Genomic DNA, 24,934 nt, shown 5'->3' with positions numbered 1-24,934 from the left:
TAGAGTAATTTTGTAAATTCTAAAATATTAAACACGTTTAAATTGTTGCAATGTCATAAATAACACCCCTTTTTTAAAAATTACTTGTATTGGATATATTAGACAGCGTCTCAAAGAGTTTATATTTCATGAATCCCAATCTGAGAATAGGATTAGTCGATAATTCGAGAACGTTTTCGTCAGACCTACAAACCGACACTTCCCTCTTGTGGACAGAAATTAAATGTATTATTTTTATTCATGTGAGCATCATCATTGACACATACTCGGAAATAACTAAGTGCGTGGCAGTTGTCGGCTATTTTTATATTTTGGGGTTAGAAAGAACCGGGCTTCGAAAAATGTGCATTTCAAACCACAATGAAAATACACAGTAACGTGCAAAGCCTCCAACTGACATCAAAAAATAGATTAAATTCGCAGGCAGGTGCAGGGCCACGTTCTGTGGTTTAGAACTAGACAACAAAACTTCCGGTGACGTAATGCAGCATTATTACACGGGCAAATAAGCAGGGTCGGGAAAACTTCTCTTTTAAATCCAGTAGATTTATTGCTCTGGAGTTCGAGACGGCTTTGACGACAAATCCGACTTGTTTACTTTGCACGCAGTTCACGTTGAAACAATTCTGCAGTGAAATGTCTGCTGCACAACCTATACTCACCGTAAATCGCATAATATTAGTCATTCAGGTGGGTAGCTGCGTCAGCACGCGTAGGCTGCAAAGGAACAAGTAACAGGTTTATTCCATGCTGAAAAAAAGAAGAAAGAAAACACAACGTTTCGGCCGTGGAGCCTTCTTCAGGTGTAAGAGGAATTTATGAACATCAGTTTTAACATTTGAAGAACGCACCACGGCCGAAACGTTGTGTTTTCTTTCTTCTTTTTTCAGCATGGAAAAAAACCTATTGTTTCTTAACATTAGTCATTACAGGGTCAATTGCATAGAACTGAAAAGCAGCGAACTAACTGGAATTCTACCCGTGGCCAGGACGCAGCTTCGTGCTAAAACAGTCCGCCACCTTAAAACCAAATGCAACGAACCCAAAGCAGCAGCTGCTGCCCTCTAGAGATTCCTATAACTTTATATAACGTTCCTGAATATAGTGGTATTACTATTGTTACTTAGTAATGCATTAATTCATCCGTCGTTTGAAAAGTATTGTCATATTTAACTACAAATTGCTATACAGTTACCCCACAATTATTCATAGTGAAGTTTATTAATACGTGTTTTATTAATAAAAGTGTAATGTATTAATAACGAAGTTTAATGTCTATATTTATTAGTAGCTGTTATTACATCTAATGCACTTAGAGGTTTTAGTATGCGAAAGGGAATTTCAGATATCCTCGGGATTAAAGAGAACTGAAATTAAGTAAATACGTATTCAAATTAGGTGTAAGTCTTAAATGTGATCTGTCACATCTGGCTGTTAATTAGATGTGTTTTTTATTGCAATGGGACTCTACACTTGTGTTTCTCGGGGGAAAACACGGATTTGTGGGATTTAGGGGGACAGAGAATACTTTGTGTTGGGAATTGTAAGAGTACCTTAAAGATAATTTAAAAACTCTTTATTTTTTAAAGTGATTATTTGTGTGCCTTCTCGTATCCGTGGCTGTGGTCCAGTAACAACAGTGTCGAAATAACAGCCGGAATGTGTGGAAAGAAACGAGCTGGCCGGCGGGACAGTGCAGTGCACCCACGGGCACAGCAAAAACACGCGTCACCGCCTCCCTCGCGGGCGGATTGGCACGTCCCCCGGCTGCACATCTGGCCGAGGCGCGCGGGGGCTCAAGAGGTTCCGTGCAGATGTGGTCCGTCTCTGTCCACGCGGGGCCTGCGGGAGCGCTGCGTGAACCTCCTCCCTTCCACGCACCGCGTCCCAGAGTCCTGCGTACTGGTCACCGCCGAACTGGTACACCATTGCCGGAAGACCACAGCTCACAGCTATCTACAAAAGCCGGGTTTTCAGTCTTCCTTGAAAATTGTGACCACTGAAGCAGATGTTTATAACCCGGTCGATTTTATAGGTCGGGAAGGCAAAATACGTTCTGTTAAATTTACGCCATTTTTGCCTCACTCGGAATTGACTGTAGGTATATGGCTTTCTTAAACAAAACTCAGATTATTATTGAAATCAGTCGATAAGACAGGGGTGTGCATATTATCAGCGTTCACATAGCTGTGTGCGATCTGTTCACTCTGTCCAGCCACTTCCCCAGCCTCCCTGCACCTCGGAGTGACAGAAGCAGAGGGCGCAAGACGGCAGTAACACACACACATTGATTTTCTTAATTTCCTCTTAAGCACGCTAACCTTTGAACCCGCCGAGTTTTTTTGGGGGGGGGGCGTTCCCACTGCTCCTATGCAAAAATAATGTGCTTGTGCATCACCGGTCTCCGGGCAAACGTGCCTTTTCTATTCTACCACTTCCTGGCTGGAAAGACAGCTCCCCAGGTAAGGAGATAACAGCCGGACTGCTGTTTACCTGACCATATCCGAGCCTGCTGAAGCCTGGGCGCTTTTTAAAGAGCTCTTACACAGCTGATAAGGTCTTAAAGCCGAATATTACTACTACACAGCACAAGTCACTATGCAGGATTCTTAAGGCATTTATTGTGGTAGATTTCAAATCTGGTGGATTGCATCTTGCTCCCTTGTTCACACGTGGTCTCGGTGAGGTCAAGGGGTCAGCAGGACTCTTGGTGATTGGCTGTCTATCACTAAATAAGGAGTGTACAGTATAAGCCCATTGAACATTTGATGACCACCCATTTTATGGATGGTCATGTATTAAAGTATTATTACATGAGTATGTTAGTATTAAGAGACATGTAAAACAGATGGCCGTGACTCAACATTTTTAAATCGGTAACACCCCTTCTTATAATATGACATCACAGTCTGTCGATTTATTTTAATCTGAAGGTTTTGGTGGCCAGCTGTGGCCTGATCCAAGTGCCTGTCCCCTGCTGCTCGTCACCCCTCCTCATTCTAGAGTTTCTCACGCATCTCACTTTGAACCTGAGATCTCTTCCTGGCACGTGAGTTAGGGAGCTGAAAAACAGGAAAGAACAGTAAGCACCGTGGGGATATTCCTTCTCCATGTGACCTGGCTGTTTTCTGAGCTCGTCACTGACAGGCCTTTATATCAGACGAGCATCACGGATCCAGGGACTCCCCAGCACAACCCCCCCGTCATCCAGATATACCACGCGTTACACTTGTAAATACACAGTAGCAGGCGTCATCTCAAAGCTCAGCCAACAGAGACTGTGAGATTCTATACCTACAATTCTGTTGTCATCGTTAGTTTATTTACTAAGAACTTTTTTGGGCTCGAAGAATCGCGAAGCATAAATCAAAGGATAAACTTCGTCCAGCACCGTGCGGCCCCCAGCCTGGGAGATACTGCGTGTAGCAGCTCCAGTATGGACATCCTCCAGCTTTCCTGTAGTGATCAGTCTGTCAGTGTACCCAGGCTGTACTGTCAATATTCCGTCTTTGTTCACAAACAGCACTTCACCCTCCTGGGTGAACGTCCTTCTCACATACAGGCCGTCTAGACCTGGCACTGAGACAGAGCAGGAGAAGCTCACAGACTCCCCCGGCCTCGCCTCTGTGTATGGAGGCCTCTGGGTGGCTGTGGATCAGACGGGTAAGACTCAAGCATCGCAGACAGCACAGGCAGGGTGATTCTTTTTTATATCATCTGCCTAAAGGTACATCTAAAGTTTCATGCACAAACAACATTTTCTAAAGGGATGAATTGCAGTATTTTCTTGTAGCACATATACCACTTTTTGTTTTACTTTTTAAAAAATAGTTATGACAGAAATTGATTATGGATGAGCTGCAATGCCAGTAAAAACTCTAATGTACTAGTCTGATTTAGTTCTGGACTTGAAACCTATTCCAAATACAATTAATAGACACTGACAGAAGTGCGTTCTTGACCTCCTTCACCCTTTGTTTCGTGGATGTGGAATGTACTTCCTTACTGGCAGTAACGATGAGAGCAACATGTTGCTAAACGACACTTACCATGTGATGAAATCCCATCTGCAGCACAGAGAGGTGCTGTCAGGAAGGTGACGAGAAAGAGGGAACACCAACCTACAAACACAGCCACCCCTTCAATACAACTGATCGGTTTTTACAAATCAATAGACCCATCTAACATTCCAGATGCTCCTCCTACTAATAATTACAGCAAAAACAAGAACTAGATTATTGTCTTCTGTGTATCATTTACAGCATGTTCTTGGATTTCATCGATAATATGATGAAGTTCAGATAGACAGCGAAGTTTTGTAGAGATATTTCAATCTTAAACATTTTGGAGATTTTTTTTAAGTTGTCACTGTGGCAATAGCCCTTTGTGGTTTATTGCCTTGGCTTTTCCATTATTAGCCACGCTCTTCATCTGATCCCAATTTCTTTCCTGTGTCTTCATCAAATTTATAGTTTATTATTTAATTGCTTAGCAGACAGCTGCCAGACTTACAGTGTAAAAGCAGATGGGTTTACAAAACAATTAAACCACAGCACAATTACATTAACACCAACACAATAATTTCATAAGGAAAGAGCACTTGCTAACTGTGGAGCCCAGTATTGGGCATCTGATGATTGACAGTGAAAATTAATGAACATCCTTTTAGCCACCTAAAATATTTTGTCATATTAAGATGATTTCTTATAAAGTGAAATGTAACACCTTTTTCTTCTGGTTATTTTTGGTGAAGCAGAGTTGCTCAGACTGCTTGATTTGTTGGGTTTCCACTGTAAATCATTGAATTATACAGTCTGGGATAAGAAAGAGAACGGATAAGAACTGAGAACTATGCTGTTCCGTCTGGGAAAATATTTCCATTTCTTAAACCAACAATGCATGTGACAGGTTTCCCATCTATGCTCAAAATAGATGTTGTTTTCTTTATTGCTGTTCTTATGAGTTCTGCGACTCCCACACAGCCTTTTTGCAGTACCATCGGTAAGGTTCTTGTACGTACCTTTCCGGGTCATACCAGAGCCCAGCGGGCCGCAGACCAGCACAGCTCTCCCTGCCATCTCAGCAGATGCGAAGGGTGAACTGAGAGAACTGAAACAGGAATTTCATTTCAGAGAAACCCACCAGGCTTTCGCCACTGAATGTCACATGACTTCGGATCCAACCAGAGCAGATTCCCAATGGCGTAATAAAACATCACGAAGCAGCAGTATGTGTGACAATGCATTTGTTTTCTTTCCAATTCTAAATGGCTCAATATTCTACTGTATAATTTTTTATCGTTTTTTTTTTAAATAACCCAGTATGCTATAATTTTTATTTCGTATTTAAGTGTTCCAGCACTGTGACAATCATGGGCTGAGATTCCACCCCAAGGGATTCTGGGGGTGAGGGGGGGCACATAAATGATCTAATTTACACCCTGGTGCCCTGAGGTGTTCCGAAACAAGCTCCCCTCATGAGTCCCCATCCCCTTCCCCCCAGTCACCCCAGTCTGTGCTGACTGAGACCCCAGACCTGCAGGTTCTCCGACTTGTTTCATTCCCAAATGGGCCCTGGGGTAACTTGTCTGTACACGAGGAATGGAGATCACGTTTGAACGATCGGGGCTCCCCGGGCGGTGTGGAGATTCTCAACTGGGTACTTACAGGGTGACTAATCAGACAGCTAAATTTGCTCAGAAGACTAATAGCTCTGCGCCAAAACAGGAACCGCAGAGAGTTGCTGTGGTCTTGTACTGTATGAGAAAGATAATTCATGTGACCGGAAGAATGCTGTTCTGTATAGGAAAATCTTCTTTAAATCAATGATACGTTTGTCAGGTTTTGCCAGATAGGTGTGTTTCTTTCAAAACCCCGTCAGTCTTAAAACTGGGTGATCTAAAAACAACAACACCACATCAATTTGTTTTATTCCTGTTTTCATATAAAATGTAAGCTATTTAAAAATGCTATTTTTTTAAATGTCAATAAGGTTTTTAACTCCCGAATGAATCTATTCTAATGGAAAATAGTGCAAAGTCTGAAAACCCAGCTGAAATTGTTTTTACTGTATTGAAAAACAAAGTCTAGCAATAAAATCCATGTCGTGGTTTTACATTTTGCCCGCGAGTTACCTGTTTTGCTTTTTAAATTAATGTTCACGTTTGGATGTTGCGCCCTAAGTTGCATATAGATGGTTCAATAAAAATACTGATCATAAAAAAGATAGTTTTCCCCTGTCAAGCGCTCATCTCTCTCGTGTCTCCCGGCAGGTTCCATTGGAATATTCTGCACACGCTGCTGCCAATGGACGAGCTGGATTTTATTACAGAATGTGTGCAGGAGTATTTGGGATCAAAATCCTTATAAAAAAAAGCAAGGAATAAACTAGCCTCTTAATCGTGAACGGTGAAAATGGTGCGTGTATGTGCATGTATTTAGGGGAAAGGTTATTTCCCAGTAACAGGCAGCAGCTGAATGGAGCTGACGGTTCACTCACCCAAGAATTCAATCCGTCTATTGTAAAGTATGATATTAGTCTTAAAACCGTTTATTCTGAAGCAATACAATACCATAAAGAGCGAAAACTACTGATACATCAGGAAGGTGCAGGAGCTCGTCAAGCAAGTAATTTTAATAAAAGATAGAAACCCCTCTGAAATCGGAAGAAAACTAAAATCTTTTATTTCCTGGTGTTCACAATAGTGTGACAGGTGCGATCGGCGATCAGTTAATAATTCATGTTGCTATACGGAGTTCGCTCTTTCCCTTCTCAAGTATGCAGCGAGACGGATTGCGATATCACGATAGGTGTCACGATATCAAGCGGACTAAAACAGGGAGTCACAACAGTAATGGCGTGTCGCGATACCGGCAGTGTGCTATAAATGTCAGTGTCACGATAGTAACGCCGCATCGCGACAGCGGGTCACGCAAGACCCGTCGTATTGCAATGTGGACAACAGGGCGTGATAGCGAACTGTGCATCGTGACAGCAGCAGAGGAACAGGTTTTTGCATAACTGTAGGTAAGGTTGGGAGACCAACACTTCCCCCTGGGACAATCTCAGCATGTCCAATTCTCAACCACGATCAAGAACCGAAACCGGAATTTCATTTCAGAAAACACCAAAAAAGAGAAGACTTGATGTGACAAGTCAGCTAATGGCAGGCTGAAATAGTTGCCTATTCTTCAATTTTTATGAAGGAGCACACTCCTAATGCTATCGGTGACAATACATTCCTTCGCTTTGTAAATGACTCTCTCACAGCTCTGCCATCTGTCCAAGCAGATCTGAAACCCCCTTGTCGAAAATAAATGAGGATGTTCCCTGCAAAAGAAACCACAAAAACAAAAACACTGCAAAATGTTCACTTCGATTCACACGTTGCTGTCGAAGGCCTTTATAAAGTAGACTGGTCTGGCTCTTGAGCAGCTATGTACATTGGCAGCAGCTATATCACCCTGCAACCCCCTGAAGCTGAGCAGATGTGAGCCTGGCCAGTACCTGAATGGGAGACCTCCTGGGAAAAACTAAGGTTGCTGCTGGAAGAGGTGTTAGTGGGGCCAGTAGGGGGCGCTCACCCTGCAGTCTGTGTGGGTCCCATTGCCTCTTTCTAAGGAGTACAAGCAGCACCTTAGTGATGAAAGTGACCTTGTTAATTATCGGATACTCAACTGACGAGCTATTTGCTCCACTGGAGTGGACTGGAAGGGAGAGTAGTTGTGGTGAGGTATATAGTCAGGAAGCACTGTAAAGAATTTTGCATTGCATCAGTATGAATTGCAGAACATTAATTAACCTTTCAGGGTAACCTGGTGTGCACTCTGTAACTCGGAAGAAACTAACAGCAGTTATAAATGAAAAGAGGCCTTTCAGCCTGTGCAGGTGTGGCGATTTTGACTCAGAGATTTTAGGTTGGACCTACAATAATCTAAAGGCAGTTCATTTTACACACTGCTACTTTTTTACAAGTCACACAATACAGAGAAAGGTTATAACTCACTACTGAAACAGCTGCATGAGAATGCCGTGATGGCAAGAAACACTCAAGAGTCATAAAACGTATCTGTAAATGTGCTTTATTTTTAGTTTTTAGGTAAAATAAGCAACAGAACAAAGAATCTCTGCCCTCCCCCAACCAAAGAAATCACGGTAGTAAAAATGGCTCAGTAGCACATTAATCTTGAAAATGATCACAACAGTAATGATTGCTTATCAATACATGCGCCATTCTGTTAAAGATTCTAATTTCATTCCGCTTGCTTTATTAGTGTTACCTGACGACAGGCCAGTACTACCACTCCGCATGTTCCTGCAGGTTTTCCGAGGGTCTTACACTCAGTTTTGAAAGATTGTGGGACACTGATCGAGTAATACGTTCCATCAGGAAACACAGAGCACAGGGGAGATAATCACAACAGAGCTACCTGTGGCATCGGAGAATGAACCAGCCATTCCCATCAGAGCCCTGCCATACAAAGTCACTGAACCATCACATCCAGCTCTCAAGGTTAACTTTGGGCTGTTTCTTTTCCCCAGCGGCCTGAAAACCTGAGAAAAAAAATTGCTGGCAAGTATAAAATGGTATTTTTTTAAACACAGTTGCCAACACTTAAAAAATAGGTGTCTTTATTTTGGAGTGCAAATAACAGGCACTAAATGTTACACAGGTATATACAATTCATTATTGATTGGTATCCGCAATGATATTATTAAAACCCAACACAAGTAACTCTCACAAGCCACAGTCATTCTGATAGGAGTTCAATCTTTGTTGCTCCTACCGAGCACAAAACCTGTACCCTCACTCGTGAAGACACGCTTTCGTCTGTCCAGACACTGCCATTTCAAAATCCCACAGCTGAAGGCACGTGGAGAACTGGAACTGAAGGCCTTTCAATCCTTTTATTGTCCCAGAATGAGTTTTGAAACTCTACACTAGTTCTCCATTACCTGCATGCCAAGCCAATAGAAATTTGTTTTTTGATTCTCTTTTAATTACCACAACACAATAAATCAACGTTTCACCACAGCAGTGACTCTTCAGGATGGTCAAGAGCTGTGAAAGGCCAGCGCCTTATGTCATTTACGTTAGGAAAAAGACAGTGCAGCTGAGTGCAGATGTTTTTGTTCAATTACTGTACATCCTCACCCGGTTAACCATTCTCTTCTGGCTGAAATACTGCGTTGGCTCCTAGGATTCTCCACGCTGAGTGTTTTAATAAAAGACTCCCAGATGAATCCTTGTTAAAAGACAAGGATTACTCGTGGAAGAAACTGACGAACAATTAAAAACATCAACAGGGTAAAATGTACCCAGAAGTGAAAACAAACAGTGCTACACAAACATGACAACAAAGGTAAAAAAAAAACATTGTCTCTCAAAGGTGTTACGAGTTTTTCAGTCTTGGTCCTGGAGGATGCCAGCACCTGCTAGTACTCACCCAGCCTGTTTCCCACTTCACACCTTCCTTCAGGTGGAGGAAATCCAGCTCTTTTCTTTCCGATTCCTTACAGCAGTATTTGAAAGAGCTTGTTCGTTATAGCCCCCCATGCTGGTCTGAAACCGCTGGCCAGTCTCGCGGCCTGCTCTGGCAGGAGGGTGGCGTGCTGCGCTGCTGTGCTCAGGCCGTTGGTCCGGCGGGACCCCCGGAGCGCCAACGCTCTCTCCCCACTGCCGAGTGACAGAACAGCCCACTCAGACCCCCACACTGCCCTCGGAGCGCCTCGCCTCCTGGGGTCCCACTCACAGCCCAGACTCCAGCCTGCCATTAGCGAGGGCTCACCCTGAGCTCTGAACAAGCCCGCCTGCCCCTCCCACCCCATCGACGGGCCATGATGCTCATTAAAAACCCAGGGCTCTGTCAGACTGCAAACCAGCAGGCACTGGGGCTCAGCCAAGACCAGTGAACATCCCAAAAGCTACTGCTAATCACTATACAACATATAAAAATACAGTGATTCCAAAAGATTTAGTACGTTGGCATTGTACAATTAGATTATAAAATTGTATAAACATCCAGGATTTAAGAAGTAATAAACATATATACAGTATTTTTGATGTTCCGCATGATTATGAAGAGAAAAACTGAAAAATAAGAAATGAGGAAACATTGTGGCTACATTCTGCAGGATGGGAGGGTAAATCATTTCGCTTTAAACAAATAACAGGAGCATGACTAAACAAAATGCAAACACATGCATTTAAAAGTATAATGGAAACACAGGCAATATTCACTCACACACTCTCCTGTAACACACATTGTGATTGTCCTTTGCCAAAAGATTGCAAAATATATTCCACCTGTAACTGCACACTGTTTCAACTGCAGTTGAAACTTGGGTGGTTCACTGTCTAAAGGCTTCTAAAGTGGATCACAGTAAAAACAAAAGGAGAAAAGAAATCTGTCAGGCTGTTCCAGAACTTACACAATGGCAGCCTGGTGATCTTGGAAAAACCTCCAACGTTATATTGTATTGATTTATTGTATTATTTTTTTCAACGGTTGAAACAGAAGCGATGGTGGCTACCGTATTTACCCTGGCCTCATTCTGAGCTCTCATCATATCTGGCCTCCATTCATATACTGTAGGAACAAATGTCAAATGAAAAAATCGTCATCTTTTTTATGGTGTCAAAACGCAGATTTGTCTTAAGAGAGCCTTCTTCCAGAACTGCAGCTCTTGTGAAAGACAGGGTATCAACATGGGTTTCAACAGAAGCCTATAGACTGCAATCCCCCTTCCTAACGTTTCAACTACTGATGGCATGTGTCCTGTAGAATCACTGTAATGTCTCCATGGCACAAAGAGAAAGTGGGAGGAAAGCAAACAAAACCGCAGAGGAAAGGGCACTGAAACGATAGGAAACAAAGAAATTCACGACATTAAACCTTCATTAAAGCTGAAATATCAGTTACAAGAGGAGCCTGGAGCGGTGAAGATTTTCTCTTTAGGGGACCAGGCAGGCAGGAAGTCCACAAGATGTTAGAACACGAGCAGGCCCTGCTGGCTGACCCTGGTGGGTTTCTCTGTTAGCAGACAGTGAATCAAACATCCTGCCAGCTCAGAAGATTCCTCTCCTCAGCACTTCTCTCTCGCGGTGTAGTCACCAGCTGTCGACAAATTCAAAAACACTGCTGTCAGTCACCTTTGCTGGCAAGCGTTTTAGTTTTAAATTGCTACCCTTTTCTTTGTCACGACGCACGACTCCAGGACGCTGGATCAAGGTTGTGAACGGAGCTAGATCAGTGGTGCCCAGTCCTCACCCTGGTGACCCACACCACTGTGGCTTTTACACCCAGCTGTGTCCTCACTTAGACAATCTATTGGGTTAATAACAGTCAGATTCATCAGACCTGTCCGTTCCCAGCTGTTAAACATGTTGGAGCTTTAACCACAGCATTTTGTAAGGGAAATAAAATTCCAAACGTATGATTAGAAGCAAAACGCAAATATTCCAATGAAGCAGCTTCTTGGATCAGGTAAGGCTTCAGCTGCCTAATGAAGGTGGGCTGGAATGAAGAGCCAGCAGAGGTTTGGGGCACCAGGACCAGGTCTGGGAACTGAACTGCTGAGCTAGATGGAAGCACATTAAGGATCTCAGTAGGATCAAAAATGAAATTGTGGAGACTTTAAAGATTCTTCACAAGAAGCAGAACATCAGAGGAAGCCATCCAACTCAAGTTCTCTATAGCCCCACAGCTAATACACTATTTTTTGTAATGGAAAAGTAGTGGGAACAAGGATGAAATCCCCCTGAACCCCCGCTCCCCTCAACACACAGAAAAGGACAACAACCCATCTTTAATGGGAGCACCCAGCAAAAACCCATGCAAACTCAGAGATTCCCCCGAGTCACCACACAGACAGACACCAGAGGCCAGAATCGATCCCAGGATCTTTGAGGCTATCATCATTATTGGTGAAGGTGAGCACTTAAGTGTAGGCATGTTATTCTGCAGAACGGAGATAGTCAGAAAAGATCACTATGGGCTGCTCTTCTTTCTACCGCTGACCTCGAACCCCTGTCTGCACACATTGCTGCGCTGCGGCCTCTATCAGTGAGCGGCCCACAGCTCCCCAGCCAGCAGGTGGGTTCTGGGTAGCAGGATTGTTGCATCCTAAAGCTATTCCGGCTTATAACTGTTAGAGAAGAATGTGTTGGTAATTTGGCGGATATCTATCCTCACTGTAATGTAGCATGATATTGAATTTTGTGTTTGATATATGTATGTTACTGATACTTTTCTTTCTCTTTTTTTTCTCTCTCTTCTTTTGAGCACACCACAATAAAATTGTGACAACCCAAAGGGTTTTGTTTTAAAAGCTTCGGCTTGCGAACAGGATGCAAGGTGCAAATCTGTGTGTGTGGTATACACAGTATGATACGCAGATGCTTGCTAAACTTTTCCATCGCACAGTCTCGCCCAAGTGATTCTTCAGTCCGTTGATAGACCAAACATGGCCCTCAAGCACAGTCACGGTGCGTGCATGAGCAGTTCTGCTCCGTTCCACCTTAAAGACCCCCGAGAGACTGCGTCACTTCCCCTTCTCGCCTGCCATGCCAGCCCTCGACGTGCCTGAACAAAGGCCTGCCTGCCCACCCCCACCCTGGCTCCGGCGAGTGACTGCATGCCCTCCACAGTCCCCCTCCCAGCTCCGCACAGGAAAGCATGGCTCACCTCCGGAGTTCCTCCTTCGGCGAAACAGGAACAAAACCAAAATGCCAGCGGCCAGAGCTCCCACCACAACGAACACAGCTGCCACTGCAGTGGAGTTACTGGGGCCTTCCATCTTATTAGGACCTGGGAGAAACATCGGAGCGCTTACACACTGCACCTCCACCAACATTGCATACCTCAGTAACGTACACATGCACGGCAAACACCGGGCGATCGGAAATAAGATCGCTACACGTCAACACACGATCTGCCACTGCCTGTGGGTTGGAAGTTAAAAATGCACACAGCTGTGAAGGGGACCCCAGTGCACAAAGGTCACGGTCCAGGTGTGAACTGCTTTCAGTACAGGGCACAGCTGTACCCCTGCTGTTCAATACCTGCTCCTTGCTCATACAGAATTACAGTGTGCGCCATCGGGTTACAAAGATAAGATAAAATCACTTTATACGTACTATATACAATTTCTTGCATTAGGAGTTTGTCTTTTTTCACATACCCCAGCTTCCTCTCCATGAGACACCCAGGCACACAGATGGGGAGAGAGAAGCTTGGGGTCAGAGCGCAGGGTCAGCCATTTATTCAGTGCCCCTGGTGCAGTTGGGGTTAAGGGCCTTGCTCAGGGGCCCAACAGAGTAAGATTCCTCTGTTTGAACCAGCAACCTTCCAGCCACAGGCACAGATCCTTAGCCACAGTGTCACCTCTCCACCCACTACATGTAATCACACACAACCCAGATGGGACTCAAACCCACAATCCCTACCTCCAGAGGCTGATGCCTTATCCATTAGGCCACGGGGTCACCACACCACAAAAAGGTCATTACGGCTGTATTACACATCTTATCAGACATTCAGGCCTCCTCTCAAAAACTGGCACCACTGAATACTGCAACTGTGCCAGGGCTCCAAGCCTACAGAATACCTTATGTTCTTTGCGTTGATATAAGGGCTATTTAAATACCAGGATCCAAACTGTACACATCTTGGAAAAGCAGATTCCCTCCTAGATCTGTTTTATTATTAAGACTTCAGAAAAGAAAATGCTTTTAAATGGAGCTTTTAAATTGACCCTGCATTTTAAGTACATCAAAAACTTTGACTTGGACAGAGAATGAAGACCTGGAGAGCATTCATCTACACAGCTGGGTATTGTACCGGAGCAGCCTGTCAGTATCTTTCTCAAGGTCGCAAAAGCCCCATCTGAGACCTGAAAGCCAAATACAGTAAATCTGTCTGTGGCTCCACATGAACACATTATTGCACAATGTGAGTGCCACCAGGTCAAGTCATGCTGCATTCTGATCAGAAAGGCAAAAAAAAAAGCAAAATAATGGAAGCATTAGAGTCGAAACTATCAAGAGATAAAGACATGCATGTGAACTTACCAAACATCAGATGATGGACCTGTGTTCCCTCTTTGACTTGTTGACTATTATGTACTGAACAACTGTATTCAAGAGAGCTGGAGGATGACTTGAGCACTGTGTATTTGCTAGTCAAATTGTAGCGCCCGTCTTCGGTCAGCACTGCCTTCGTCTGCGCACTCCGTGTCCAGTCTGTGCCATACTGGTCATGCCACATGATTCTTCCCTCAGGGTAACCCCCACTCGTGTTGCAGAAAATCTCCACTGTGCTGTCTTCCTGAATGTTTTCTGCTGGTATGGAGCTCATGACGGGCTGGGCGTATGCAGCTGTCATGGAAAGGGAAAAACCAAAGTCAGCGCTTGTGTTCCGGCTGAAATGTTTCCTCTAGTAACTCAAACACAAGCACACATCTTCGTCGCAGATGTCATCTAGAGATCTCAGTCTCTCCAGAGACAAGAGTAAACTAGAAGAGATTGTGCCTGAGAGCTGTTGCTCTACTCAGGCCAGTCTTGAGGCTGAGAGATCACTGCCTACCAGGACAACACAGACCTGGAGGGCACAGGAAGAGTTTGGAAGTAATGAGCTTTGAAGAGTCCTAACAAGTATCATTTTGTTTCCTTCTACTTCAGGGATTAAACATTTAGCTGGATGATTCTCCAGGAAGGACATATCTTTTAGTCTAATTTTTTTTTGTATTTTTTTTAAATACAAAAAGCCTTTTAAAATACACTAGGAATGCTTTTTTATAGTGTTCACAGTTCAGATATCACTCATACGCTAACTGTTTTCAGTACAACTCCTTTTGAGTTTAAGGCCACTGAAACTTACCTGTGACTTGCAGTGTGGTCACACCATTACAGAAACCCCGGTCTGTCACAACCACACAGGAGTAAGCTCCTTGATCTGATATCTTTGTGTTTCTCACCAACAAAGAGACATCCAAATTGTTTGGACCCCAACTTTGGTGGGCTAGCTCAAAACGAGGATCTTCTGCCTTCTTTTTGCCATAATCATAAGTTAACACCGAACCTTGAGATTCCTTCTTCCAAAGTAATTTGGCAATTTTGACTTCTGAAGAGGTGCTGTTCACGATACAACTGAGCTTTGTGTCCTGGCCAAATTTCCCATGGTGTTCGGACTGGCAGTGCATACTTACAAGCTCTGTGGAATTAAAATAAGAAGATTTTGATTTGAGAAGTGTTAGGTTAATGCACTGTACGAGTGTGTTTACTGTGTTCAAACAGTTCCAAGAGGCACAGCACAATGAGAAGGTGTACAGTGCAGAAGAAAGAATGGTCCTCAAGCACAAATCCATCTTCTTTCAGTTGTCACTCAAGGTGAGGTACTTTCAGCTACATTCACTTCTATAGCTACAACAGGAAATGCAATTAAAAATACACTTACTGTCAGAGGGGGTTACCCTGGTGAATTCAACAATAAACACCACAGCAAACAGCCAAGCACTTCTGTCCATGTCGTACTGGATGATTCTTAGCTTGGTGAAACCTGCTGAAAGGGAAGGTTGCATTTTCAGTAATTAATAAGCTATTCTTCCACGCAGAAGGTACCTGAGGCTGGAATTGAACCCAAGACCCAGAAGCTGTCGGGGTTGTACTGCTACCCAGCCCACGACTGCACCACCTGACCTCTTAGCGGCGTGAAGCTGGATGATTCTTCTGCTGTTTTCGCTAATTCTAAAACAATCCAATGCATCCAAAGAACATACAGCTGGGGGAACATCTGTTCCTCTCAGAAACTGATTGGGAAACTTATTAAAAAAAAAACAGGAGACAACAATTAGCTGCCGGCACCGATTTCTATTTACAAACAAAGCTCTTTTTCAAGCAAATAACGTCACTGAGATCCCACGAACAGGAAAGGGAATACGTGTTTTTGTGTTTTTCATGATCTTCACCATACGGGCAGCTCTTTTTCATAGAATCTTTTTATACAGCTTTTTCCCCTGTGAACTCAGCTTTATTTTCTTCCAGACAAGGCACTGATATGACTTCAATGCGGCAACAGAGACCCTAACCCTGGCCTTCCTGTGCTCTTAGCAATGAATACTGTTCGAATCAGAATCTCTTCCCTCCATCATTCTCACAGCCTCGTAGGTGTTTTATCTGAGATGTCTTCAAAAACACACGGTCCCACACGGTTTCTGGGAAAATGAACTAGTGAAACACAAGGGGCGGAGTGGTGGCTCTGTGGCTCAGGATCTGCGCCTGTGGCTGGAAGGTTGCCAGTTCAAATCCTGCGGCCGGCAGAGGACTCCTACTCCGTTGGGCCCCTGAGCAAGGCCCTTAACCCCAGCTGCTCCGGGGGCGGCGTATTAAAGGCTCACCCTGCGCTCTGACCCCCAGCTTCTCTCCCTTTCTGTGTGTCTGTGCCTCATGGAGAGCAAGCTGGAGCATGCGAAAAGACAAATTACTAATGCAAGAAATTGTATAGGGCCAATAAAGTGATGTTATGTTAGAAAAAAAGTGCATCAAAACCATCACTCTCACTAGAAAGAAACCAGGGTATCAGCTTCAACAAAATGGCAGGGTACCTTGTTCTGGACTTCCTAAAGCCATTTATTGGAATCAATAGCATTTGTTGCACTTAGATGTCTCTCAGTACTGTATAAAGGTATATTTACTGTAGTGTCTCATGGTTTGCAATGTCTTTGATGTTAATATACACATCTGGGATGACGTGGCAGAATACCCCCACAGTACTAATTTGTTACAGAGTGCCAGTATGATGTTGATATCAAAGCACTTCCTCATTGGCGATGGCTGCATTTCTTAGAGAAAGGGAAACATACTTATTTAATTTGGCTGAGGTTTAGGGAGAAATTTATGATGTACTGCGTCACAGACAGATACTCTCTTTGTCACTCCCCTAGGCTCCAGAACCATTTTCCACACTCCTGAGAGCTACAAAAACAGAGCTGCCTTCAAAACTTTTCAACAACAAAAAAACAAAATGGATCAGACAAATCAAAGCCAATACGCACTGGCTGAGTGTTGGAACCATGCAGAAGAGATTATTATTTTTCCAGATTTAAGGGGGTACAGTAGATGCCAGGGGAAGTTCTTTCTGGACCCTATGTAGACAACACGATCCAGGGATAGTGAAGAAAACACGGTTAAAAAGTCATGCAGGATACAGGGATGAAACAGGGGGGCGTGTCCACGGAGTGCTGGTGCTCGGGGGAGGTGAGGCCGAGGGAAACAATCTGGGGAGGAGTCAAGAGGGAAATCCGAAAACAGGGCAGAAGTCCTAGGCCAGCCAATCCATCCGGGACAGACGATTTAAAACCAGAACCGGGTCGGGACCGGCAGGGGAAATGGGAGCAGGAACAGGAACAGGAACTAAAAGCATAACGGAGCCAGGTGCATCCAGGTCCCGGGCTCACATGATGGGGGAACCAATGCAGAGCCCGGATTAGCGTCAGCGTCTGGCTTTTAAGGGGGAACTGAAAAGGGGCTGGAACGGGGAACAGGTGCGGGAGATGAGACAAACAAGGAAGGGCTAGAGCGCCCTTAAGAGGAGGGGTTTGCGATCGTGACAGCATGCAGGCGTCGCTTTGGTGAAAAGCAGACACTTGTTGATCAAATCTTTCAATCTTCTCCTTAAGCAGTGTTAATTTAAAGATGGCTACACCATTAGGACAGATGGAACCAGGGACGCTGGATGGGGTTAACGTCCACATGAGAGCTCTCCTCCCATTCCCATAGAGATGCCCATGTTCAAGTGCAGGGTTGGAGGGGGTGGGGTCACCTTAAAACAAGTTGTCGGGGGTAAGTCAATGGGCGTACCCACAATTACCTGGAGCTATGATGACCGAGCTTACCAAGTGACATTTGTATCCCATCTGGGGATACTGAGGGCCCTTATAACAAAGCCCCCCCACAATGATGCTTCTGCTCTGCACAGGGATTAAGAGAGAGGGTGAGGTTTTCTCTCAGAGCTGGTGCATGTCTGCTTTCTGAAAGCACTCTTACTAGCTAAATGCAAGTAGATTATTTACAGTTGTCTACCACCGGAGCCCTACTAAATATATCACCGTGTGAAAGGGAGAGGAGCCTGACAGTAATCAGATTTTCTAAGGAAATGCTTTGGGAGTTTTCACTGAAAGTCCCCCTCCTCCTTTCAAAGCCCAGTCCAAGCATAATATAATATGTTTTGCTGTCCCCAGCAGGGTGTTCAGCTGTACAAAACCCCCTATACCAACGGACAGAAGAGAGAGGAGACAATACATCTTCTGCGTGATGCAAAGGTTCGGAGAATTTTTGTTTTTATAAAAAAACAATGGTCGGGTCTTCTCGTAATCGGGGAGTCGGACTAGTATTTCCAGCTGGGAGACATTTTTAATAATGCTGCATTGTTTTGGCGAAGGGGTTGTTTTCAGCGAAGGAGGAAGTGTTTGCTTTCTTATGTAAAGCGTGCTTCTCTTTTTTGTGACCATGTCCGACATCACGTCCCATCATCTCGTACTGTTCGCAGTAGTCAGTGTGGAAGGAAAATGGGAAACCACAAGGAAAACAAAACAGCTACATAAAATACCTTCCCCTCTGTATTGAGCAGACAATGCTCTGTGCTCAAGGTTAGAAGATAAGTAGTAGTAAAATATCTAGTAAGGAGATTTGTTTCACATACTGTACCTGTTGCTGTTTTTTTACCAATATCCAACAGGTTGCTTTCCCTGAACAGGCATCTCCTGTAGTATTTCACAGTCCTGGTCCATGTGATCCCAGCCTCTCCTATGCTTTATTCTCAGCAGTACTTAAGTAAGCCGATTTACTCAATTAAGACTCCTGAACAATTCAAAGTCCTAGAAAAGCTCATTGCGTTACCCCAGAGCGTCAGTAAACGAGCTGAACCCTATGCGTAGCGAGTGTCTGAGATGGCAAACGAGTCAGTGAGGCGAAGTCCAAAAGAGCAAAATCCCGGGGTCGAAAGGAGAGGTCAAAATCCGTGAGATCGTTCGTTGCTAAACTTCACTCTAGAATCCTAGGTGCTGCATTATGTTAGATCTCCTTCTCAAAACTGAACTATTGTAGACTTCAAAGCCAGCCATTGTCCCAGATCCTTTTAAACTCAGTATGATCAAAGACAATACTTCTATAGCTCCACTGAAAAGCTTTACATTCTGTGGATCTAAAGTTTAGAGTTACAGGATACAGGGCATAGCAAGACAGAAAATTAAATATTCATTTCTTCTCTTCTTGTGATTTTTATAACTGTTTACTTACAGACTAAAAACTCATAGAAGGACTAGGCATGGCACCTTGACTCATGCCACACAAAGAATTAAAGTACACAACTATTGTGGATGGCTTGTGAACAATATACGCCTTCAGTACAATCTGCTGGGTTTCACTGTTATGCTGATGAAACTCTGATTTATTTGCAGACCAAATCAGGAATCTCAGAAGTGCATCTTTCTTTCACCTGCGTAACACTGCTTAGTTTACAGTAGGGTCCAATGCCTTCCCTCTCTCCCTGGGGATATAATAACGCTACACACTGTTACTTCGGCAAGATTAGACTGCTGTAAAGCCTTTCTGAGGCTCCAGTACAACCCGAATGGAGTGGCTCGCTAATTTAAGGTGCTTCACATCGGCGCATGATTCACATCCTCTGCAACTGGTGCCAGCTCTCGCTGGAATTTGGACTCTGCCCCAAGCTGCTCCTGAATTGCAGTAAGCATTGCATGAGCATAGTCCGGATCGCAGGCCGAGATAAATCTCTACTGATTTAGGCCATCTTGCTGTGCCAATGTACAGGTTCCACAAGAGCCTTCTCTTGACCAGATACATGAGAGATTCTGTGGCTTCGGACGCCTCCAAACCCAACTTAGAATCCCTTGATTTTCAAAACCAAATCCTTTCATGTATAATTCAGTTTTAGTATTGATTCTGATTCCGGTTCTCTTTCTGTACTCATCCTTCTTGAACTCAGTGCTGCTTTGGACACTGTTGACCACGACATCTTACTTTCTCGTCTTGAGACTGTGTTTGGAGTTTCTGACGCTGCTCCCAAATGGTTCAAGTCTTACCTGATCACTTACACTGATCGCTGTCACTTTGTCTCTCTTGGCGGATATATGTCTGAAATTGGTCTCGTCAAGTCTGGTGTTCCTCTGGGCTCAATACTGGGCCTCTTGCTCTTCAGCATTTACATGTTTCCACTAAGTCAGCTTTTAAGATCACATGGCCTCAGCTATCATTTCTATGCTGATGATACTCAAATATACATCCATACCAAAGCTGACACTGATGTGGCCGTCTCTATTCTATCTAATTGCATCTCTGACATAAAAACTTGGATGACTCCACATTTCCTTCATCTTAACTGTGACAAGACTGAAGTCATGTTTATTGGCACCCCCCATCAACTTCGTAAAGCCAGTCCTGTTACCCTATCTGTAGATGGTACTGTACTTGAGCTTCAGTCTAAATTGAAAAACCTTGGGGTGATATTCGATTCTACCTTAACATTTGACCCACATGTGCAGCATATTGTCAAAATATCTTTTTTTCACCTCAGAAATATCGCTAGACTATGCCCTATGTTATCACTAACTGTGGCTGAAAAGCTGATCAACACATTTGTGTTCTCCCGAATTGAGTACTGTAATGCTCTACTCCCTGGGGTGTCTAAATCCACAGTGAACAAACTGCAGTCTGTCCAAAATTTGGCAGCCAGAATCCTGACCAGGTCTAGTGGAAGTGATCATATTACTCCTATCCTAGAGTTCTTGCACTGGCTTCCTGTCAAATTCTGTGTGGACTTTAAAATCCTCATGCTCACCTATAAGGCTCTGCATGGCTTGGCACCTCAATACCTGTCTGAACTATTAGCGCCCTACTCCCCACCTCGCAACCTTCGCTTTTCTAATTCTGCTCTCCTTACTGTTCCCCAATCCTGTCTACACTCTATGGGTGACAGGGCCTTCTCCTGTTATGCTCCCAAGCTCTGGAACTCTCTCCCCAAGGATATCAGAGTCACCTTCTCTAAACTCCTTGAAATCCAGACTCAAAACCTTCTTCTTTAGAAGAGCCTTTACTTAACTGGGTCCATTCTTTACCCCTCTGCGCCTATAATACTTAGTACCACCATCCACGGTCTTTGTGTATTGTAGTTGTGTTTTATCTTGTGTATTATTTTTATTTATTGTTGTTGTCATTCTGTAAAGCACTTTGAAAAGCGACATTTAAAGGTGCTTTATAAAATAAAGTTTATTATTATTATTATTATTATAGTATTGGTTTCATGAAGTCTGTTTACTGAGCTTTTATATGTCCAAGGATAAGTTCTGATCGACTGTTCAGGACAGCGCTCATGAATCAAATCCTTTTGTTCTTCTTCCAATACTGTATAAAATTACATTCAATTTTTATGTTCACTGTTAAATAATAAAACAGGAAATTAGATAAAATCTTTGCTCTTTAGCTCAGTGCAGAAAAAAGTGTTCCAGTTTAATTCGTCCTCACTAAGCATTTGGGAGAAGTTAACTGTTTTGACCTGACTATGTATATTTCTTATTCATTATCCGGGCTCCAATATGCCATCATTTGAAGTGCAACATCAGCAGTTTTCTGTGCTTTTTAAAAAGATTGCCAAATAATCCTGTTTTTGCCAACCAAACTTTGAATTTTGTCTGACAACCTCCACAACAGATGCACCAGTGTTTGTTTCCTTCTACTCATGTTCAGCACAGGGGTCTTCAGTCCTAACCCTGTACGGTACTGATAAAAAAAAGGCAAGAAATCTCTTCAATTAAGAGAATGATCGCCTAGGACAGAAGAGTCCTTAGATTTCAGTCCTGAATGATCTTAATTTACTTAACAAATCACAATTTTAGCAGCAACGTCAGCATGCGTAGGTTGCACTGCCCTTGCTGGGTGATTGCATTTAGACTCTAACTAGGAAAGTCCACACGATGTTGCCAAGTAAGGAAGGGAGGGAGTAGGACTGTCAAAACGAAAGCCACGTTTTGCCCTTTTCACCTCTTTTCAAGTTAATCTGCCTTATCCATCTTTTTTTTTTTAAAGCAGAAAAGGTTTTTTAAAAAGAAGCGCAACTAGAAGCACGAACCCAAACCCAAACCTTCGACCTGCAACCTGCAACTTTTCCTTATATGAATCAGCTGGTGAAAAGTGGGTGGCAACACTCCCACCCACATATCAGTTCATACACCTTCATCACGAATGAGCAAGTCACAACAGCACCAGTATTGACAACCAACTGCACACATCCTGGGGCTAACAGGAGCAGGCCTGGGCAGCCTCTGATTTAAATAAACCCACCTGCACTCCCACACATCATGACCTGTTGTGTCTGGTTCACAAGTCGTGTTTTAAAAGTGATTCTAGGTGACTTGGGAAAGGGTCACACATTTCTCAGGAACGTCCCTGTTGCTTCAAGAGCCTTCCTCTTTTCAGACCTTCACAGGAAATTAGCTAACACCATGAGGAAGCGGACATGCCTCTTGGAAAGTCCCTAAAATGTTAAGATCAAGACGTCTACAGACTTCCCTTTCCCTGAAATAGTTTTTAACTGAGAAAAATGTTGTGTGATTCAGTTAAGGATAAATACTTCAATTGATCTGTGGTGGAATGGACTGCCCCGTTCGGGGGTACCCCCACATTGCACCCAACGTTTCCTGCGATAGGCTCTGGGCTGCCATGGCCCTGAACTGGATAAGTGGTTATTCAAAGTGATGTGACAATGGCTTCGATTTATTTTTAATATATTATAGTATTTATCATACAGTAGCAGGCTGGCACTGAAACAGCACAAAATCTCAAGAAGAACAGGAGGACCCCAATGGACACCCCTGAGGAAGCGCGTTAAAACCTCAGAGCGGTAGACGTTTCTGTACACAAAGGGTGGTGGGGGTGTGGAGCAAGACGCCCGTCGTGATGTTGAAGCCCCTTCATCGGCTTCTTTGCAGAAAGAAAGCAAGCTCGTTGAGATCGACCAAAGTCATTTCCATCGTAAAAAGTATTCCTTCATCTAAAATGAGCTGTTCTTCGGATTTCTCAAGAAAAGGTTATAAACGAGAGGCTGTGCCTCGTGTAGTCGTCAGCCCCTGAGTGAAGTCCCATCATACAGCAGCCACGGGGAAGATGTGGCACTACAGATTTGAAGACATTGAAATTGCTCTGACCAAAACCGATACCAGCTCCGACAGCGCACCGTCGACTCGGTGTAACAGATATCAACAGTCTTGCGTCTCCCAGCACGTCACTGTAAATCGCCAGTTAAGAGAACATGTCTTACCTGAGCCGACAACAGCCTTCGAGGAGTTCAGTGTGGACGCTTTAACAAATCCTTTCCTTTCCCGTCACGAAATTCGGGCGCAGAAAAGACCAAACACTTAACAGCGCGACACTTTTGTAACCGTGTGACAGCAGCCGCCTTCATCTGACTGTTTTTTTTAAACAAACCTCGACACTTTCACTTTCGCTTCGCCTCTGCGGGGGATTTTATTTTCCTCTTAAGGTCGTACGGTATTGCTTTCAAGAGAACGTTTTCTACATACTACGACAAAGGACGAACGGGGAAAAAGTGAATTGGTCAAGTGAATGCAAGCCCCGTCTAAAAATGTACGCTATACTTTTATAATCTACCTCACCTAATCGCAATAATTAAAAAAAAAGTTCCGAAAAAAACAATGTATTTGCTCCAGAAACGGTGAAATGAAATGTTTAACCTTTAACGCCAATAACTGAAAACACTGAAATATATTAATTAATAACAATTAAACTATGTTTAATATTAGACGTAGGCCAAGCATCGAATAGATCGAATGTAAATGCTGACGGCTTTAATAAATGTGGTCAGTGACATTGCTCTTGGCACAAACTGCGTAACCTTCGTTAGAAGCCAGGAAAAATGTCTGAACTTGTTAAATGCAGAGTAACGAAGGGTTAGTCGACATAAAACAAATATTTCAGTTGGGTAGCAGCGTCACGCATGTGTAGCCTGCAAAGGAACAAGTAAATGTTGATTCTCTGCTGAAAAGAGAAGAAAGAAAACACAACGTTTCGGCTGTGGAGCATTCTTCGGGTGTGAGCAAAAACCTTACACCCGAAGAAGGCTCCAAAGCCAAAACGTTGTGTTTTTCTTCTCTTTTCAGCAGGGAATCAACCTTTACTTGTTCCTTTGCAGCCTACGCATGCTGACAAAGCTAGCCACCCGAGCTACTGCAGTCTAGTATTATCGACTTCATATGGTATATTGTCTTCAATTGTAAGAGCTTTAACATACCAATTTCCACGCAGCTGGTTGTTACGACAATTAAGTATTGGACAATATGTTCTAAACTCAGCAGCTAGAATTTTTAATTAAGGTCTTGTCTGATGCTCACAACAAATTACTCCTGTTCTAGAATCTCTGCACTGGCTTCCAGTTGAATATAGGATAGACCTTTAGAGTCTTATAAATGACTTACAAGGAGCATCTGGTTTTTCGATTCATATCTTGTCTGTCCCAAAACTAGACTGTGATTTAAAAAGTCTTTTATGTTCAACCTTTATCTCTATTTTAAACTGGCCTTTTTAAGTATTATTTTTCAACTGTCTTAATTACAATGTAGTGCACTGTGATATTTTATAAAACAGCCTCTTAGAACAGATTGTTAAAAACGAAGCAGCGTTATACACCAATATATCACATTATATTGAACACAAAAGTTAAAAGTTTATATAACATTGCCACCTGGTGGACAAACTTTTAAATACTGTACTGTTTTTCAGTTGAAACCTTGGGGGGGAATTTCTATCATATGCAACAGCAGTATTAATCGTCAGATATGAATTTTATGAGTACATTTACACAGAAGCATCTTTTTACTATGAAATGTATTATATCTGCCATATTAC

General features: G+C 43.4%; 1 protein-coding gene and 1 long non-coding RNA gene across 4 annotated transcripts; both read right to left on the bottom strand.

Annotated features, from left to right (window-relative positions):
- Nucleotides 1–2,601: 2,601 nt before the first annotated feature.
- On the bottom strand, nt 2,602–5,125 carry LOC138216027 (uncharacterized). Of its 2 annotated transcripts, XR_011190506.1 has the most exons (4): nt 5,021–5,125; nt 4,050–4,121; nt 3,392–3,648; nt 2,602–3,062 (listed from the first exon to the last, which is right to left on the bottom strand). It is a non-coding gene; the product is annotated as an uncharacterized lncRNA (long non-coding RNA). The 2 variants fall into 2 exon arrangements; XR_011190505.1 differs by lacking the exon at nt 3,392–3,648.
- Nucleotides 5,126–8,065: 2,940 nt separating this feature from the next.
- Nucleotides 8,066–23,516, bottom strand: LOC107078539 (CD276 antigen homolog). Of its 2 annotated transcripts, none has more exons than XM_015356648.2 (6): nt 23,331–23,516; nt 15,456–15,560; nt 14,880–15,212; nt 14,072–14,377; nt 12,687–12,809; nt 8,066–11,117 (listed from the first exon to the last, which is right to left on the bottom strand). In XM_015356648.2, the coding sequence occupies exons 2-6, from the start codon at nt 15,523–15,525 to the stop codon at nt 11,086–11,088; spliced, it is 864 nt and encodes a 287-aa protein (XP_015212134.1). In that variant the 5' UTR covers nt 15,526–15,560; nt 23,331–23,516; the 3' UTR covers nt 8,066–11,085. The 2 variants fall into 2 exon arrangements, with proteins under 2 accessions (XP_015212134.1, XP_015212135.1); XM_015356649.2 differs by having other exon boundaries at nt 15,456–15,557.
- Between the last annotated feature and the right edge of the window lie 1,418 nt (nt 23,517–24,934).

The sequence above is a fragment of the Lepisosteus oculatus genome, chromosome 9 (genome assembly GCF_040954835.1).
Source record: "Lepisosteus oculatus isolate fLepOcu1 chromosome 9, fLepOcu1.hap2, whole genome shotgun sequence".
Classification (NCBI taxonomy): domain Eukaryota; kingdom Metazoa; phylum Chordata; class Actinopteri; order Semionotiformes; family Lepisosteidae; genus Lepisosteus; species Lepisosteus oculatus.
Note: the sequence above shows the minus strand (reverse complement) of the source record. Positions and strands in the feature narration are given on the sequence as shown.

Coding starts and splice junctions, on each gene's coding strand:
- LOC107078539 (XM_015356648.2), bottom strand. CDS start 15,525: ATGGACAGAAGTGCTTGGCTGTTTGCTGTGGTGTTTATTGTTGAATTC. Junction 15,213..15,455: donor CAGGGTAACCCCCTCTGACA/GTAAGTGTATTT, acceptor TTAATTCCACAG/AGCTTGTAAGTATGCACTGC. Junction 14,378..14,879: donor GACCACACTGCAAGTCACAG/GTAAGTTTCAGT, acceptor TTTCCATGACAG/CTGCATACGCCCAGCCCGTC.